Source organism: Artemia sp. Qi Xiang Cuo, chromosome 17 (assembly GCF_049724085.1).
Source record: "Artemia sp. Qi Xiang Cuo chromosome 17, ASM4972408v1, whole genome shotgun sequence".
Lineage (NCBI taxonomy): Eukaryota > Metazoa > Arthropoda > Branchiopoda > Anostraca > Artemiidae > Artemia > Artemia sp. Qi Xiang Cuo.
Genome location: NC_142810.1, coordinates 18,979,049 through 18,998,924, shown reverse-complemented (window position 1 = coordinate 18,998,924; position 19,876 = coordinate 18,979,049). Strand labels below are relative to the sequence as shown.

The window sequence follows — 19,876 nt, the reverse complement described above, 5'->3', positions numbered from 1 at the left end:
CAACCGCTAGATGGCGTTGATGGTCTTTTTGCGGAGATTAGTGCCAGTTTCCAGTCTTATAAGTTACCCATGTAGTTTCATAACTACATTAATAAAACAGAATAAAAAAATACCTGTTGGTTAGATAAAAAAACAGGTTTCACCAAGTAATAGGAACGAACGACACTAAAACATAAAAAAAAAACACAGAAATTATTGTTTATACGAGGGATGCTGCCCTCTACCCAATACCTTGCTCTTTACTGTAAGGTTTTGTTAGTGTTTTATTTTTGACGTAACAAATATGGTCAGTGTTGCAAGTGACATGTTTACCGGTTGTCTTTCAAGACCTTTGAACTGAAATATCTGTTGTTCAAATCAAATGTATGGGCCTTCTCTTTGAGCGTTCGGTCTTAAAGAATTCGGGGTAAAAGTGAAAGTTCAGCATAAAAATCAGGGATGTTCAGGAGGGAGCAGCTCCCTCCCCCCCCCCCCTGCATTCTCGTATAGAAAATAATCTACATGTTTTAGGTTTTAATGTCGCTCTTTATTTGAGAAAAAAATATTATTATTCTTAATTTTTAATAGCATACCCAGTGTCACCTTAAATATGAGACGGGCCTCCTCAACTCTCTCCTCGACCGCCTCCTCAACCCCCATTTTTTAGATCAGGGCTTCTTAAAGTTTTTTTTTCATTCTTGATCCTATTTATGATTGTGAGTTTCCTGGCGACCCCATATAAAAGAAAGATAAAAAAAAGATTTGATGATTTATTTATTAGCTAACAATATACGTACACATAAGAAAATATATAGTTTTAGAATTCGTTTAGAAACATACAGAAATTTAAAATAAAAACTTTCACATAAAGTTGTAAAATGTATTTTTTATAATTACTAAAATTATATGCCTTAATGTTCATCAAAATTGCATTTTAGCAATAACATAGACAAAAGGGAATTCTGACCGTCTCCGTCTTAGTTCGTTCGTATATATTTGAAGGCAGTCGTTGAGTGATAAGTATTAGATTGAAATTAAAAATTAAATGAGATGGATGTGCCAGTTTTTTGTTGCATAAAAATAAAATATCGATGGAATGTGTGTCACTGCTGTGCGCAAGACCTCTTCAACGTTTTTCAGCGATGAACGATATTGGGCTTTAATAAGTGTTAAAGCTGATAAATAACTTAATATAAATATGTTATGTTGAAGGGAAGAAGAACATCTAACGCCATATCAGATTATGGGAAGTTCAGCTCTTTTCCCTATCCAGAATTCAGTCAAGGACTTTTTTGTAAATTATAGTTTTACGTTTGAGTCACTCAAAAGCTCAATAAAATTCCTCTTGAGCTTTAAGTGGCAGGTGGCCAATCTAACTTAAGCCAATCCAAAATGGCTTTTGAATCCAAGCTACCTTTTTGAAATCAATATTTAATATAAAATATATACGGAACTGTGTTTTGTTTTTGCAATAAAGTTTTACAATGATTTCTCTTGATTGTAAAATTGTCGGGAGTCAAAACATTTTGGATGATTTTTTTTGTACCCTGCTTTTTCAAATGTTGATATTTTAAATAAAACTTTCAATTTTATCATTTGAAGTAAATATATCGCAGTTTTTTTCTTGACAAGACTGGTTGAGATGGTTTAATTTTGCAAAGATATCTGACAAATAACAAAGTTTGGATAGCTATAAGTCATTTTGGAAAAAAAAAACCAGCAAGTTCTCATCTTTTTCGGTTAAAAATCTTTCAATTTCAACCTTGAATGACAACAACAATCTTCTTAAACTCTGACCTCTTGATAACCATCTTACTTCTTCATGTAATGATAAAGCTGTGTATCTAGAATCTTTATCTTTACACAAATTTGAAAATAAGTGGCTGTTTAGGGCACGGCTCCTAATAAAAAAATTAAAAAAACATGTTTTTTTGAGCTGAATGTAGAGAGCAACATTAAAGCTCAAAGCTTTTTTATTAAACTTTTTTTTAGCACTGAGGACGGCTTAGCGGAGGTTCTTACGGAAATATATGCGTTGTTTTGTTACTCTTGTTCACTGACTAAAAATATATAATCATGTCCTTATTTATTTTGTCCCACTGTTTCATCATTATTTAATCTTTGTTTTTATTTTTCATATAATGCCCGTGTCACTGTTTAATTTTTACTAAACTATCCAGCAATTTATTAGGACTTGATTTTTAATTAATTAAGTTATCAGTAATTATTTTGAAAGTTTCTTTAGTTAATAATTATTTAATCAATTAAACTATTAATTAAATTATCAGCCGTTTTGTAGGACGATATGATTGATGACGTAAATTCGTTTGTCGCTGCAGCTGAGGCTCTGAAGGAAAGAGGAGCCTATAGAATATACGTTCTTGCTTGCCACGGATTACTTTCTTTGGATGCTCCCAGACTCATTGAAGAATCTTGCATTGACGAGGTAATTTGATTTAATTCACCCTATGTCACAATCGAGCATAATGTGAACACTTTTTATGTGTCGACAATGCATCATCTATTTCTTCAACTACTGTATACAATTTGATAAAAATCCAACGCTGTTCCCAAATCTAATAATTGCTACCACCTAGTTGCGTCCAAATCGTATAATTTCTAAATATACAAACAAACCGTATCTTATCTGGTAATCTCTTTTATTATTGTTATTTAGTATTATTTGGTATTACGAAGCAACAGTTGATAAAATATAGGTACAGAAAAATATTGTGACTCTGTGAGCTCAGCCAGAGTCGATCCAGCTATGAATGGGTACCTGGAGGACTCTGGGGAAGATAAGCAGGAAGGGTGTGCGAAAGCACAGGATGGCTGGCCCCTTACCCCCCGTTGCACCTTGAAGGTCTAGTGCCGTCATACTTACTGACATAAGAATTGTAGAAATCAAGAAAACGAAAAAATTTTTATATAAATCCTGGGGCAACATTTTTATAGAAAGATATTGTTTCCTGGACGTCTCTTTAATTTTATTTATTAACAACGTTATATTGATAGACGAGAGTCTAGAATCGAACTCTAGTAATTCAAAAGGCGCTATTTGACATAATTCCTCAAACGTGTGGTAACATTTTTAATGTTAAGGTGATAGACAAGAGTTTAGAATCGAACTCTAGTAATTCAAAAAACGCTTTTTGCCGTTATTTGTTGAGTCGGCATTTATATCGCAGCCTCTCAAACATGGTTTGACATCGATCGTTTGGGTTGATTGAGATGTTCCATTTCATTGTTTTCTAATTTTGATCCTCTAGATCTTGAGTATAGGCAAAAAAATAGACTAAATCTGGATTTTAGAGCAGATCAAAATCAAGAGTAAGAGGAAAAATATATACCAAAGAGTATGGGCAACTTCTAAGAGTGGAAACTGGCGCTAGTGTAAAAAAAAAAAATCACCACGCCATCTAGCCAGGGTTGCCGCTCCTGGGGATTTATCACTATTTCTAGTGATTTTATGTTCCCTAAACAAAAAAATCACTAAAACCGCACATAAATTACTAGATTGTTGAAGAAAATCACTATATCAACAAAAAACTTACTAAACTCTAGTGGTTTATTTCCTCACCCGGTGGCAACCCTGCCCGTAGCGTTTGGAGTTTTTGATGTTTTTTTTCAATATAATTGTTTTATTCAGAAACTGAAATCAGATACTTATTGGTTCATTAGTTCACCAATTACGCTAAATACAAACAAGACCATATCCAGGGGGGGGGGGGGTAGAAGGTTTGACCCCCCCCTAAATCTTTGTCTGACTCGTAAAAACGTAACAAAAATGAAAAAAAAAAATTTTGATGTTTTTTTTGAAATTTTTTAAACCCCCCCCCCCAAAAAAAAAAAAAAAACTGGATACTACCCTGAATACAAATAACAAAAGGTAGTCTAATGAGGATTTTTTTTTAAGACGGTAAAATTTAGATGAAACCAAATGAACTGTTCATCTCTTCTCTAGCAGTCTTCAACAAAACAAATAAATAAATACAAAATTAAACTTGCATTAAAATGTGTGAAAACTAAATCCAAAACCAGCAATAAACCAGTCCAAACATCATGACTTAAAGTGACTTCAGCTGAAAAAAAGACAATATGAAACAAGGCAGTTCATTCAGATAAAACACAAATTAGGAGCAAGTTTTTAATGCGAGTCTTTTTTTTTTGTCAGCTAGCCTTATAGGTTTCCTATAGCCTTATAGGAAAAAAAGACAATATGAAACAAGGCAGTTCAATCAGATAAAACACAAATTAGGAGCAAGTTTTTAATGCGAGTCTTTTTTCTTTTGTCAGCTAGCCTTATAGGTTTCCTATAGCCTTATAGGAAAAAAAGAAAATATGAAACAAGGCAGTTCATTCAGATAAAACACAAATTAGTAGCAAGTTTTTAATGCGAGTCTTTTTCTTTTGTCAGCTAGCCTTATAGGTTTCCTATAGCCTTATAGGAAAAAAAGACAATATGAAACAAGGCAGTTCATTCAGATAAAACACAAATTAGGAGCAAGTTTTTAATGCGAGTCTTTTTCTTTTGTCAGCTAGCCTTATAGGTTTCCTATAGCCTTATAGGAAAAAAAGACAATATGAAACAAGGCAGTTCATTCAGATAAAACACAAATTAGGAGCAAGTTTTTAATGCGAGTCTTTTTCTTTTGTCAGCTAGCCTTATAGGTTTTTTTCATGCAGGTTAATTGGAATTAATTATTGGGTTTGAATAAGAGCATATTAGACCATATTTAATTAAATATGTGTGTACACTCGAGCAATTTGTTTAATACCCAAACCATTACTAAAGGGTAGCATCTTCAAAAAGTGTTGAATGGCTAGGGTTTTCGAAAATATGGTTGCTCATAGCCTAAATAAGAACAGTTAGAAATGCAATCGTAATTAGAGGCCTTGTTACACTATCCTTAAGTTGTTGTAGAAGTTTTTTTGTCATTTACAGTAAATATTCTGATTTTGCCTTATTCTTACACTGAAAAATGATGAATATAAAAAAAAATTAATTGAAACTCGTTTTAAAATGGACTAAAAAGCAAGAAATATTTTTTTCTTGAGAATTTATGAATATAAATGCGAAACGGGCTGGATTTAGCATAATATAGATATGAAATTGATCTGAGTTGTAAATGCATTAATAAAGAAAACAAATTAAAGCAGGAACGTAAGTAGGATAGTCTTTTCAGGGTAGCTAATAATAATAATAATTTTTTTCATAATTTGAATAAGAAGTGCTCGGGAATTCGGGAAAATTTATTTTTTCGGGGGGAGAGGAATATATTCTTGAGAAAAAATCGTTTTCAACTTTTTGGTCCATTTGGAAAATGAGTTTAGAAAACTTGTGTTATTTTTGGCTTTTCACGTCTTCAGATTTCAATGTCATAAGTTGTATTTATTCGTATTTCTATTTCCTTTATTGCATCGTCGTTGCAAGGTATCTTTCCTGTAAGCTTGGCTATTTATAAAATGTAATATCTAAGATTTGAGCTTAAGTTACTTCGAGCACTGGCTAAAGTTTCGACTTGGCTACCAAGTGTTGTAATTTTGACAAAAAACAAATAAAAAAGCAGGCGCGTTTTGGAAAGCGAGTTTTTTAAAATGCCAAGAAGTTTCTACCGCTAGATGGTGTTTGTGGGTATTTTATCGACACTAGTGCCCAAGAGTGCATCCAGGATTTTGGTTTGGGGGGGGGGGGGTACTAATTTTCGAATCGGTTTTCGACTAATTTTTACTAAGGTTTTACTAATTTTCGACTCGGTCAAAAATTTCGGGGGGGCGGGTTCAAACCGGGTAATCCCCCCCTGTATACGGCCTTGCTAGTGCCAGTTTCCACTCTTGCAAGTTACCCGTACTCTTTCGTCTTTACCTCCGAGGTTTTTATCAGTGGAGGAAGATAATAAGATTTATTTTCAGCTACTAGTGAAAAAAATCTCGCTGTACTTAGCCACCTGAGGCATACACAGCTACAAATACCTCCCCTCTATTTCAATCTATTCAGTGCCTACATTTTTACTGCCTTCGCGTTCCTATTTCCTTTGAACCCCCTCCTTTAATGCTGAGGCTCTGAAGGACATATGGTGTTATCTCACGATTCATTGTTTATTTGTTTTAAATTATTTATTTTCGCAAATTCTATTTGTTTTATAAACAAGGAAGACCTTCTCCCTCTTAGAGAGGGATAATCAGAATTTGTTTATTAGAGACAAAAATGGTTTGAATTATTTATAAATGATTAGCCATTCAGGTTCAGGAGTCTTCCATAAAACAAGCAAAAGACAAAAACATTAAAAGAATTATAAAAAAAATTAACATAAACTCATACATACAGGTTTATATTGTTGTTAAAATCCTAATAAACGTGTAAATACCTAAATAGAATTATCTAAGGGGAGGAGGGTGATCAAAACATGTAATTTTACATTCAAAAAGCGGGGGGGGGGGAAGACCTGACCTGGAGAGGAACTAATGACAATAAAAGATATAACACATACCAGGTCAATATTTGCAAAGAAGATTAAGTATGAGCTGTTTTCTGATGCCTATCAAATAGTATTAAATAAAATTGCATAATGGGAACAAATGATATGTTCACATAATGTCATGATATGTTCGCATAATATAAAAGTAAAGGTATAATTATCACGGACATGTACTATGGTACGTGTCCGGACGGAGCGGGGGGGGGGCAAATCTTTCGGGATGTCAGGATTGTTACTATTGCTTTCATAATGTCTTATAATTTTACGTGATTCAAATATTTATTATTTTTTGCAATTGAGTCCCCCTCCCCCCCCCCTCCCCCACAAAAAAAGATCAAGCACAAGGAAAAGTGTAAATGCGTTATTGTTGGCACTGACACAGACGATTGTGCAATACTATTATACACCAAATATTACCTAAGAGAAGAGTACTTATTTATTTTATAAAGCTTATTTGATATTATCGGTGTACAATTTAATGGCGGTTTGCAGGAATTAAACTGGGACAATTTAAAAGCTGTTATTTTAATTTTGCGCCCAGCTAAAATTCACAGCTCAGGACACTCTACTTTACATTTTTAAGGCCCGTTCACAATGAGATTTTATTAATACCGTTATTTTGTTAGCACTAATTTCTGCCAAATAGAATTTTTCAGCTAATCAGAAAATTCCTGAAAAAATCTTGATTGGCTCAAATTAGTGCTAGCTAATCCTCTACATTAGGAAAATTTTATTGCGAGTAGGCTTTTACTCACTCTCTATTGGTTGGTCCGGTCCGCTTGCTGTACTTATTTAGTTTTGGAGATGCCTAAATGTCGTTGATTTTCAAAAAGCATCAAAAACGGTGTTATATCTCTTTTCAACTTGTTTTCTTCTACTTTTTGACTTTTTTGTGCTTGTCACCAAGTTCGTATCCAAGGGGAGGGGGGGGGGGGTTCAGGGTCTGAATCCCCAAAATTTTGTCCGATTCATAAAGACGTAACAAAAATGCATTTAAACAAATTTTGATGCGTTTTTAAACTTTTTACACCCCCCCCCCAAAAAAAAAATCCCCCAATGAACGAAAATTCTGGATATGCCCTCATTTATCTCATAGTTTTTTTTTTAATTTGTAAACCATTTTAACCACTTCCGAGGTTCCGATTACCTCCAAATTTATCAGTATATGCACTGCCAATGACAGTGCAATAACACAATATTTAAATTCCCTCTTCTTGTATGCTTCCACATCCCCCAATAGAACATAAACGGTTGATTGGGGACAGCAAAAAGTATAAAACAATCACTATTGCGCAAGACCTGATTGCTCAGGGGTGAGCATACATGCCTGTAGCGTGTGGTAACTTTGGTTCGAATCTTAGATAAGACAAATTTTTATCTTATGGAAGACTAAAGACTTTTTTAGTCTTAGAGAAGACTAAAAAGTCGAAAATAATATATATAATTACTTTTATTAACTCGTTTTCAAAATGGACTAAATAGTAGAAATTTTTTCTCGAAAATAACTGAAAAAAGAGGGGCGCAAAACATATTTTTTATTTTAATTTTTAATTTTTTCATCGTTTTCCTCAATTCACCATCTTTGTCATTTATGCATTTGTAACTCACATCAATTTTATACAAAAACCATATCTATTTTACACTCCTCGATTTCACTTACATTCATAAATTCTCAAGAAAAAATTTTCTACTTTTTAGTCCATTTTGAAAATAAGTTAAAAAAAATCAGTTTATATTTATTATTTACGCATAGAAATAAATAGGTATAAAATCAAGGTTTTGACAGAAATCGTGAAACCTCGTTGTATCGTTTTATGTTATAATTCTTATTATATACTCGGAGTGTCTTATACAAACCCGAGTATCAGGCTTCTCTGTATTCTTTGTCGAGTGCCTCTTTACTATTATAAGTAAAACTCCTTAACTAGGAAAATTTTTTCTCCTTATTTGTGATGTCTAAAAAATGATTTATATGCAAATAACTGGTGACTAAAAAAATTGTACCACTTTTAGCTCCCAAGTTCTTCTTTCCCTTTCCGGCACTAGCCATTCATTGCTAAAACATCGTAGTAACACCTTTCGTGTGGCGTAATAGAATAGTAATTCTATTACTTCGAAATAGTAATTTAGTGTCTTAGTTTGACAATTTTTTTACCGCCTCAAAAATTTAGTCTCAATGAAGCTCTGTGTTTGAAAATTTTGAATTTTATTTCGGAGTATATCTTCTTTTTCATTTTTTTTTTCTTATTCTGAAGTTGGTTAGTGATTTTCTATTATATATTGTGTGCCGTCATTTACATACTGTTTTCGCTTCACTCTGCCACCACAGGGTAGGCGTCTAATGCAAAGAGTATGGGTAACTTGGAGAGTGGGAACTGGCACTAGTGTCAGCAAAAAAGTTTTCGACGCCATCTAGCTTTTGGTGACGCTTCACATTTTTCACTGTAATAATAAGAATAATTAATTTAATTCGTGTAATTGGTAAAATTAGAGTATTAATAAGTATTTGATCTCAGTTTCTGACTGATAAATGATTACAGAACTTTTAAATTGCCAAGTGTCTCCATGCGCTAGTTGGTGTTGATACTTTTTTTTTGTTGACACTAGAGCCAGTTCAAATTTATAAGTTACCCAAACTCTGTGGTCTGATGCTTAAAATTCTGTGCATATCCAGACTCGAGGGTAGGTCATACACTACTACTATCACTATTATTTCAGATAATTTTTCGCAGCTCTATGTTACCTAGGGTGCGGCACAGTGCTGCAGTTATTATGTACCTTTTTTAGTGCTGCGCTTATTATTTACGTTTTTTTAGTGCTGCGTTATTGTTGTGCTTATTTTGATTCCTTCCTTTTTTAGGTGGTTGTGACTAATACAGTACCCCATGATATGCAGAAGCTGCAGTGTCATAAAATCAAAACCGTTGATATTGCCCCATTAATTGCTGAGGCCATTCGAAGAATTCATAACAAGGAGTCTATGTCATATCTTTTCGCTAATGTTACTTTGGAAGACTAAGCTATATTGTATATTAAGGCGTTCTAGATCGGTTGTGACAATTCAAAAGGTGTTTTGTTTCTAAAAGGGCGAGAAGGGGATATGAGGTATTTTTGAAAAAAGTGAATTTTTAAGTATATCAATTACCAATGAGCACAGCATAAATATTAAACAGTAGCGAAAATTTGATTCAGAAATGGGATACATCACAGCATTCCGAAAGGTAAGTTTCCCTTTGCGTCACAGCAATAGCTTCAGATGCTACTTGGCATCACAACATAAATATTAAAAAAAATTGTCCATTGCGCGAATACGAAGGCGGAGTCATGAGGAAAGGTGTGTGACTGATATGTCCCAAAAATATTTAATGAAGAGTATAGGAATTTTCACTACTGTTTGACATTTATGCTGTGCCATGAAATACTGGAAATTGAATTGAAACAGCTTTGGGAACTAGTAGAGTTTCTGCTTGACGATTGTGTCACTTAACGCCTTTTGAATTGTTATAGTTATGTGACTGTTTATTGGTGATAGGTATCCACGGAGGGATATTTCTTTATAGGGGATGGCCATTCAAAAAAAAATCCTCTTCACAGTTCTGAATGATATATTTTACCCTTATTTGGGTGGTTGAAAATGTTGGAATAATTTCAACTATTCAAGTATACCCCCCAAGGGGACAAGATATGTATTCTTCAGACCCATATGACGAAATGTCGGTCTTGTATCCTTGAAGGATACTAATAGTGGAAAACAATCCCTTTAATCTTCTTTATGCAAGGGATAAAAAGCTAAAAAAAAAATTGTTCATTCCATATTTAAGCCATAAAGCGTGTCATATTTTATAATTTGTAATGATTGGAATGGGGGGTACTTTTGACAACAAGAATAACAATCAGAGGTTAGGTAGTCTAGTCTCTTTGTCCTTAAGATTCAATAATTCATAAAAATATTATAAAAAAAGACAAAATCCCGCCGACTCCCCCCCCCCCCCAAAAAAAGTTCCCTCAAAATTGTTCATAAAAATGGAAAAGAGAATGAACCTTTGGAAGAATTTATTAGTAAATCTTTGTTCCAAAAATCCTTGGTGCGTCCCTGCTGGTTGAAGGGAGGAGAAATTGTGCTATTGGATTAGCACATTAGAGGAGGGATTATCCTGCATATTGACAATTATTATGTGTTACGTCCTGTTGTTCTTTACTTGTACCGAAGTGTTAGATTTTTGACACTATAGTTTTTAGTGAATGCACTCAGTATTATAAAAACGAAAATATAATGCTTGATAAAAAATCTTTGTAGTTTTCCATATTTTGTCATAGTTGAATGTCAAATTTCATACTTGAAAGTCAAGTTTTGGAAATAGTTGAAAAAAAGGAAGTAAAGTATTGCAACATTTATAGCGCCAGTATAGCACCACAAGAAGGCAACATGTTTAAACGAAAATACCAAAAAAGGGAATTTGTCAATGAACATACTAGAATTTTTTTTCCGAAATATAAAAGGGCAAATGCCCCCTCCCCCCCCCCCCGCAATGACGCTCACTGAATGGACTTAAGTTTCATTTCAGTGCAAGACATGTTTTTGGGTGAGTATAGTATATTCATATACTTTGATTGTACCAACAAACTTACCCGGATGTCAAGCGTCAGTAATACCTTGACCAAAAAGGGACACTCATCTGAAAATAAGGGTTAACATTGAATGATTTCTAGATTTTGTTTTATTGTTACTAGTGGAGAACTTGTGTTTAATCACTCTTTCAGTGTCTGGTGCCCGAAAAAGAGTTTATCCCGAGATCTTGGGATTTCAGTCCTGAACTTACGAAAAGTTTAAATTTTAATCATTACCCTTAAAAATCGTGTTAAGTACCTATTTAATATTTTGGAATTTATTTCAAAACTCCGGATTCTCTAAGTAAATCCTTGGATATTTTCCTACTCAAGGCGACAGCTCTGATTTAAATCTACCATGGATTTCAAGTGGAGGGAGGGGTTTTGCACACTAGACCCCTTCCACCTAAATGTATACTTGTTTTGATGTTTTCATTGAAAAAAAAATGAAGAAACAACGAAATTATCACCCTCCCTAGATTTTGAAAAATAACCCCCCCCCCCCTTTATTTTTGTGAATTAATTGTACCGCAATTTACAAATAACTACAAATTCAAATGCGGCATCTTGTATCTAGGAACTCTTTGTTGCGTGAATTTTTCTGTATCTTACCTTAAAATTACCTCAAAATTACTTAAGGTAAGATGCAGAAAACATCCTCATTTTTAATATAAAAAGGGCAGAGGAGCGTTCTCTGTGCCTAAAAATTTTAAGCCTGCACTGAATGGCCGTCAAATGGTGTCCCTGGTTCTAGGCCTACGTATTTTAGGTGGGGTATAGTTTTCTGTACTGTACCTTAAAATTATCTAAATTGCAGTTGGAGTAAATTAAGGGGTCCTATCAAAACGTAATTAGATAGCTCTCTGGTTGCTACAGAAAACTAATAAATTGGCTACTAAATCACTTGAATCAGTATATGTTAAATCAAATGTTTACATCAAAGTTGATCATGGTAATGCGCTGGCATTTTCAAAGTAGCAATCTTGCGTTATATAATTGTTAAGTGTCCGTAGCACCAAGCCAATCCTGTGGGGAGAAATAACGGGAAGCTGGAGGCAGTACTTCTTCAAAGTCCTTTTACAATCAAAGGTAGATGGTTTCCAGTCATCATAAGAGGATGCCCTGTTTTGTTTAGGAGCTGTGGGATCGAGTTGAAACCTTCAGGAAAACTTGTGTTTTTGGGAGGGGTTAAAAGGCCTTACAATTTTGTGTTTGGGAAAAAGAAGTAAAATTTTTTCTTCTAGTCCTTGCGAGAAAATATACCCTATTTTATTTTTTTTATACCTATCGTCCGTTAGGCTCTTTTGTCTAGTACCCCTTTGACATATCCTGAATTATAAATGATTCCTTTTTAATTCATTTTATTTCAATTTAATATTGGGTGTTACTCAAGATTTTTTACTCTTTTCATTAAATTTAAATTTATTTATTAGCTGAGACATTTTAGCAATTGCTGAAGGCATGACTCTAGAAATCTATGATTTTCTTTCAAAGCCAAACAATACTACATGGCTCTGACCTTGTTCATTGTTTTCAGCCTTTACCGGAAAGCTACTATACTTGTAGTTGCCAAATGTTATCTATATAATATCTATCTAATAATATATAATATCTATATAATAATATCCACGAATATCTACATAATAGATAAATCTATTATAGCCAAAAAAAGAGCGATTCTCTATTGCTCACTTAATTCTGGGTTTGTATACCTTGAAAGCTCCGTTGTTTTGAGCGCTAGATCTAAGATAGGAGAAAACACATGAAATTACTACTAAAGCTTGCTTTATTTGAGGAAGCAAGGTGCAAATCTAAGTTTTCCGAAAAATGTCACCTAACGCCTTTTGAGTTACCACAGGTGCTGCTTCTGATTGGCTACTCTACCCTTAGCCGTCTTTGTCGAGTGGTTAGCGGGCTAGATTTGGAATCCTTTGTCCGAAGGGAGGGGGTTCGATTTCCTAGTTTCGCCGATTATTTGGTTTGGAACGGGGGTCAGTGGCGTGACTGTAAGCTCAGCCAGAGTCGACATAACTCTAAATGGGTACCTGGGTAAGGTAGGCAGAAGGGTGTGCGAAAGCACAGGATGGCTGTCCCTCAATCTTCCATTGCACTTCCTGGCTGAAGGGCCATTAAGCAGAAATCAGCACCGCCGGTTTGGACTATAGAGTCTAGTGCCATTGTACAGCCCATTGTAGACTATTGGTGTATTCACAAGTCTTTCACTAAAACACTGAATAAGCATTTTGTTTTAAACATCCTATATTATTTAAGAATCATCTATTATCTATAATAGAATTATCTATAATAGATATCTATAATATGTATTATCATAATATAGATATCTATAATAAATATTATAGAATTAAAGATAGTTGAATAAGCCACCCTCTTTAGCCACTCTTAGATTTGCTTAATACCCGTAAATATGCGAATTAATTTAAGGAATTTACCGTAGATAGGGAATTAGAAGAAAAGGAGCTTTTTGCAGAGATTTTTCTCTTTTCTCTTTTTCTCTTTTCTCTTTTTCTCTTTTTCTCTTTTCAATCAAGAATATTTTTCTTGATTGCGAGAAGTGCATATAATTTTTGCAGTGCAGAGAAGTGATAAAATGATAGAGAAGTGCATTCTATTTCTGCTATTTAAGACCCTCTATCATTTTCCAATAGAAAATTTGGTTTGCTCTCAAAGAATAAGCATTATATTTTAAGTTTCATCTGTTTTTGACACTTAGTTGTCGTTTTGATTTTCCGATTTTAAAAGTAGTTCATATGCACTTTGTCCTGACTAAATGCTAATCACTCTAATTTTGATAGATTGTTTTTATTCTATTGACAAGGGGGGGGGGGGGGTACAAGAAAAGCTTCACAAGACGAATTAAAAACTGATTTAAATGCATTTTGTTGATTTTTCATGAGTTGGGAACAATTTTGGGGAGTTTAAAACCCGGTAACCGCTCCCTCCCTTCCCCCTCCCCGATTACGGAATTGCTATTGAAGTATTTATTATTAAGGAAACTTGAAAAAAAACATAGTCCCAAATTTAATGTATTTTTTTGTTGTGTGTGTGTTCTGTTTCCAAATTTGATGTTTTAAAAAGTACATACAGAGTTCCTGGATTTGACAATTGCTTTGACTAAAGTATTCAAGCTTCTATATTGTTCCTATTATACCTTAAGAAAAAATCCTCTTTTTTATGACTTTGTCTGACTTAATTTATCTTTATGACTTATTGCTTAGGGCTAAAATTGTAATTTTAGTAGATCTTTTTTATTGTATTATTAAGTAAATTCTGTCATTCAGTAAATTAAAAAAAAGGTAACTACCATTTTAATGTCATATTGTATTTTCATTTCAACTTCCAAATTTGATGTATCTGAAATATAGATTCCCGGTGCGTTCCATAACCCATTTATCATTAATGTAATTAATTTGTACCAAAGAGTATAATTAATACAATTTAGGCAATTAACGAAACAATTATTTAAATATAAAATATATCAAAACATTATATACATACATATATATATATATATATATATATATATATATATATATATATATATATATATATATATATAGGGAAGGATCTAAGATTTTTTTTTTGGGGGGGAGGGGCGCAAAATAGGTTGATCCAACAAAATTGAGTTATAAGCAAATTTGATTAACTCAAACGTGCGTTAATTAATAAAATTGCACTACTTTAGGGGGCGAACCCCCCTGGATCCGCCAGTATATATATATATATATATATATATATATATATATATATATATATATATATATATATATATATATATATATATATATATATATATATATATATATATATATATATATATATATATGTATATATACAGGGGCGGATCCAGGATTTACTTTAGGGAGGCAGGGCATGATAGGTTGCTTCGATAAACTTGCGAACAAAGAAATACCCGCAATTTAAAGGGAACCTCGACAATTATGTGTCGTAGTGGAAATGGTCTTAAATTTAATCTCAAATCTAGTTAGGGTTAAAGTTCTAATAAATCTATTTAAATTACAATAATAAAAATATTGATAAAAAAATAGTTAAGTTATGAAAACCACTCCGCCATAAAAAATAAATAAAAAGCTGCTCACCATCTATAAAAAAAATATGATATTTAATATTTTTTGCATAATTTTTTGGGTTTGCACTTCAGACCACTATAGCGAGTGAGTTAAGCTTTTTATTGTAAAAAAAATGGTCTTGAACCATCTTTTGGGGTCATGCACTCTTTGTGACAATTTGTATAGGTCAAACCATTTAGCATGTCGCCTAACATTGTGGCATCCCTTAGTAACGATGATAGTAATGAAGAGTAGGAAGTGAGGATAAAGATACAACTTGCATATTCATAAAAGATATATTAAACATTAAATACTATTTTTTTTAGGGGTGTCACAAGAAAAACAGAACGAAGAGATAGAAATGCATAGAAGACATTTAAAACGAGGGTTTTGAGTATAGGCAATAAAGCATTAACCAATCACTGTTTCTTTTTAAAAATAGTATTTTAATAAACAGTGTCAACTTTGACGAAATCTCAAAAAATTACTAATCAAAATTTTACTTTCGTAATAATGTAGCTTGTCTTTCTACTTTTAAAATTTCATATATTTCGCTTAAATTATAGAATTCACAGTTTTATAAGATAAAGTCTATTTCTCTATTTCCACTCCCGCCATATCTATTTATTACACGGTCGATGTCTACCTCAATATTTTGGTGAACGTTTATAATGGCTAGTCTTGTCAGTTTAGAGCTCTTCGTTAGTATTTCCTCATCTATTCATCTTAATATATTCTAGCAAAGACCATTATTAGAATAATATGAACTCTAATTAAGATGCATGTAGGTATGAGCTTCAAACTAAGTAAATGAGTCGAAATACTCCTTAAAAAACAAATAATTATATGTTTGTTATTTTTGTATTTGATAGGTATAGATTGGTGATTTAGATCCTAAGGGTTTCAAGCTGTGCTATATTTCTAATAAAAAAAATTTAGTCTTGAGATTTTCAGATATTCAATTCAAACGTTTAAGTCTCTTTATATCTGTTGTGCACAGAAATAATTTTTTTTTTAATTTGACTCAGATTTAGCATTAAAAAAGAGAATTGTCCTGTAAAAATTTTGGTGTACAGGGAAGTAAGTCTGAAAGAACGGTAAGAAGCCATGTTCTGAAATAAGCATAAAAATCCTCTACGTTATATACAAAAGTATATACAATTTTAATGACAAATATATGCAACCCCTATACAAAAACTTAACTATTTTTGTGACTGGTTGGTATTGAGCAGGTGAGAAATTCTGAAGTCAATATTGTAGTTGCATTCCGTTTCCGGGGTTAACTCAAGTTGTGTAAACTTCCACTTTTTATCAACATTTTATTTGTAAACGTTTGAAAAAAAAAATCAATGCCATTCCACTGATTCAAACTGAGAATTCAGACAACCATCTATACCAGCTAGATAAAAAAAAACAAAACACATATTTATTTGTCTTCTTTTATAAACAAGTTTTTGAAAATCTATTCTAAAATGATTACTCCGACCTTTTAAGGAGTATTTAAACTCATATACTTAGTTTTAAGTATATACTTATACGAACCTTTATTAAAGTTCTGAAGAGTTTGGCCTTTATTTTAATGTTTTAGGATGAACAGAGGAGGTGATATTTCATATAATGCAGGGCTTTAATTAGATGAAAATGGTCAGTATAGAGGCCACCATTTGCTCACCAAAGTCCAAAACGTAAGTTAAAAATGTTTGCACTTCTCATACATTTACTTTCTATTATACAATTAATCTAAAAAATAACAATGTTGTAAAAACCACACCGCTTCGCCAAAAAAGCAAACCTTAAACACCAAAACAGACAAAAAAAGTAATGATATCTATCTCTTCGCCTCAGTGCCATAGCAAGACTCGAAAACAAATTTTTTACAGTAAAAAGAAGTTTAAATATTAAGTTTTTCAGCCCTGTTGTGACAGCACAATCCTGAAATATCATTTCGACAGCCTAAATAAATAAGGATTTTTAGTTTCCCCTCCTTAATTTTACGAAATGAAGATTTTTGCCTCCCAGTTGGCTTTTGTGGTAATACGGGCAGTTTCCATTGACAAACCTAAATTTAATTAAATACTTGTTGGTAGTATGCGTCATTAGTAAAATCTAACAGAGACCACACAAAGTAACTGAAACTTTGTTTCAAGCTTGTTTGCAAAGAGAAACAGTATTAATAATTAAAGACTTAATAAAAACTCAACTATTAAAAACCAATTGCAAAAGAAAAAAAATATTCGTCCCAACCCAAACCAGAGAAAGCGGTCCCAACCACCAATCCGCCAATACGTCAGGGGGGTGGGTACCCCTGGGTCCGCCACTGCATATACATATATATATTTAAAATAATATTTTTATACAGTCAAACAATAATATGTTATTATAATTGTATGTTATTATAGAATATTATATACAACATTTAAAGTATAAAAAATAAATATATTTAAAAATAATTTAAATATAACTGAAAAATTAATTATCGATATATCTGTTGTGCACAGAAATAATTTTTTTTTTAATTTGACTCAGATTTAGCATTAAGTAAGAGAATTGTCCTGTAAAAATTTTGTTTTATAAACAACTAATCGTGGAAATATGATTGGATGGCATGTATCAAAATAAGTATAAAAATCCTCAGCGGTATATATAGCAGTTTATACAATTTTAATGACAAATATATGCAACCCCTGTACAAAAACATAACTATATTTTGTGACTGGTTGGTACTGAGAAGCTGAGAAATTCTGAAGTAATAATGTAGTTGCATTCCGTTTCCGGGGTTAACTCAAGTTGTGTAAACTTCCACTTTTTATCAACATTTTATTTGTAAACGTTTGAAAAAAAAAATCAATGCCATTCCACTGATTCAAACTGAGAATTCAGACACCCATCTATACCAGCTAGATAAAAAAAAAAAACACATATTTATTTGTCTTCTTTTATAAACAAGTTTTTGAAAATCTATTCTCAAATGATTACTTCGACCTTTGAAGGAATCTTTAAACTCATATACTTAGTTTTAAGTATATACTTATACGAACCTTTATTAAAGTTCTGAAGAGTTTGGCCTTTATTTTCATGTTTTAGGATGAACAGAGGCGGTGATATGTCATATAATGCAGAGCTTTAATTAGATGAAAATGGTCAGTAAAGTGGCCACCATTTGCTCACCAAAATCCAAAACTTAAGTTAAAAATTTTACACTTCTCATACATTTATTTTCTATTATACAAATCCCCTAAAAAAACAATGTTGTAAAAACCACCCCGCTTCGCTAAAAAAGCAAACCTTAAACACCAAAACAGACAAAAAAAGTAATGATATCTATCTCTTCGCCTCAGTGCCATATCAAGACTCGAACACAAATTTTTTACAGTAAAAAGAAGCTTAAGTATTAAGTTTTTCAGCCCCGTTGTGACAGCACAATCCTGAAATATCATTTTGACAGCCTAAATAAATAAGGATTTTTAGTTTCCCCTCCTTAATTTTACGAAATGAAGATTTTTGCCTCCCAGTTGGCTTTTGTGGTAATACGGGCAGTTTCCATTGACAAACCTAAATTTAATTAAATACTTGTTGGTAGTATGCGTCATTAGTAAAATCTAACAGAGACCACACAAAGTAACTGAAACTTTGTTTCAAGCTTGTTTGCAAAGAGAAACAGTATTAATAATTAAAGACTTAATAAAAACTCAACTATTAAAAACCAATTGCAAAAGAAAAAAAATATTCGTCCCAACCCAAACCAGAGAAAGCGGTCCCAACCACCAATCCGCCAATACGTCAGGGGGGTGGGTACCCCTGGGTCCGCCACTGCATATACATATATATATTTAAAATAATATTTTTATACAGTCAAACAATAATATGTTATTATAATTGTATGTTATTATAGAATATTATATACAACATTTAAAGTATAAAAAATAAATATATTTAAAAATAATTTAAATATAACTGAAAAATTAATTATTTATTATTATCTTCACCCTAAAATGGCTCATAGCCACAGATGAGGCCTCTTATATGCTAATAATAAGCTAGAAGTGGTGACATTTTGTTTCTTTTTTAATTTAAACACAAAGGAGTAATTAATTTCTTTTATTATCTGACGCTGTAATAAGTCAGTAATAACAACTAATTAATTGTTAATAATGGTGCACTACGAAAAATGTGGTTCGATCCGACTTTCTAGGGCAATACTGAAAAAAGGATTTTGATGGGTAGCCCTCGTTTTACTTTTGCCCATCCATCTTGGGCAAAACAAAAAGCAAGTCGCCCGTGGATAGGGTGGAACGAGGTTATAAAGCAGTATATAAAAGAAATAAACTTTTTAGGAGGGGTAAAGAGTGAAGCTTTGAATGGGTTGGGGTGGAAGAGGGGTGTGTGCTGCTGTGTTGGCCTCAGGTGGTTTTTTGATGCAGAAAGTTATCCTCAGTAGTAGCAGTAGCATCATTAATGTTAACTGTCTTCTGGAACACACTGAGTTTTTGGGTTTTGCAATTGTTTTTGCTGAAGTATTTGAGCCCCTATATTGTTCCTATTATGGATTTCCAAAGAATTCTGTAATTTTACTGTGCAGCGTTTAAAATTAGTTATTTTTTTGTTTTGTGTTTTGTAGTTCAGACTATTTGCCCATTGTCAAAAAGTGGTGCCAAATAAATTTTATTCTGCAAACTATTGTGGGAATTTTGCTTTCAGAGGCCGAATTAATTATTTCTTAGA

The 19,876-nt window shown here is 32.6% G+C and overlaps 1 protein-coding gene across 2 annotated transcripts in view; it reads left to right on the top strand.

The window, feature by feature from the left end:
• Positions 1–14,562, top strand: part of LOC148941983 (phosphoribosyl pyrophosphate synthase-associated protein 2) — an 89,861-nt gene extending 75,299 nt beyond the window's left edge. For both annotated transcript variants that reach the window (XM_089103574.1, XM_089103573.1), the window contains exons 7-8: positions 2,279–2,425; positions 9,319–14,562. In XM_089103574.1, coding sequence (XP_088959700.1) covers positions 2,279–2,425; positions 9,319–9,477 — 306 coding nt within the window. In that variant the 3' untranslated portion in view covers positions 9,478–14,562. The remainder of the gene's footprint in view (positions 1–2,278; positions 2,426–9,318) is intronic.
• Positions 14,563–19,876: the final 5,314 nt, after the last annotated feature.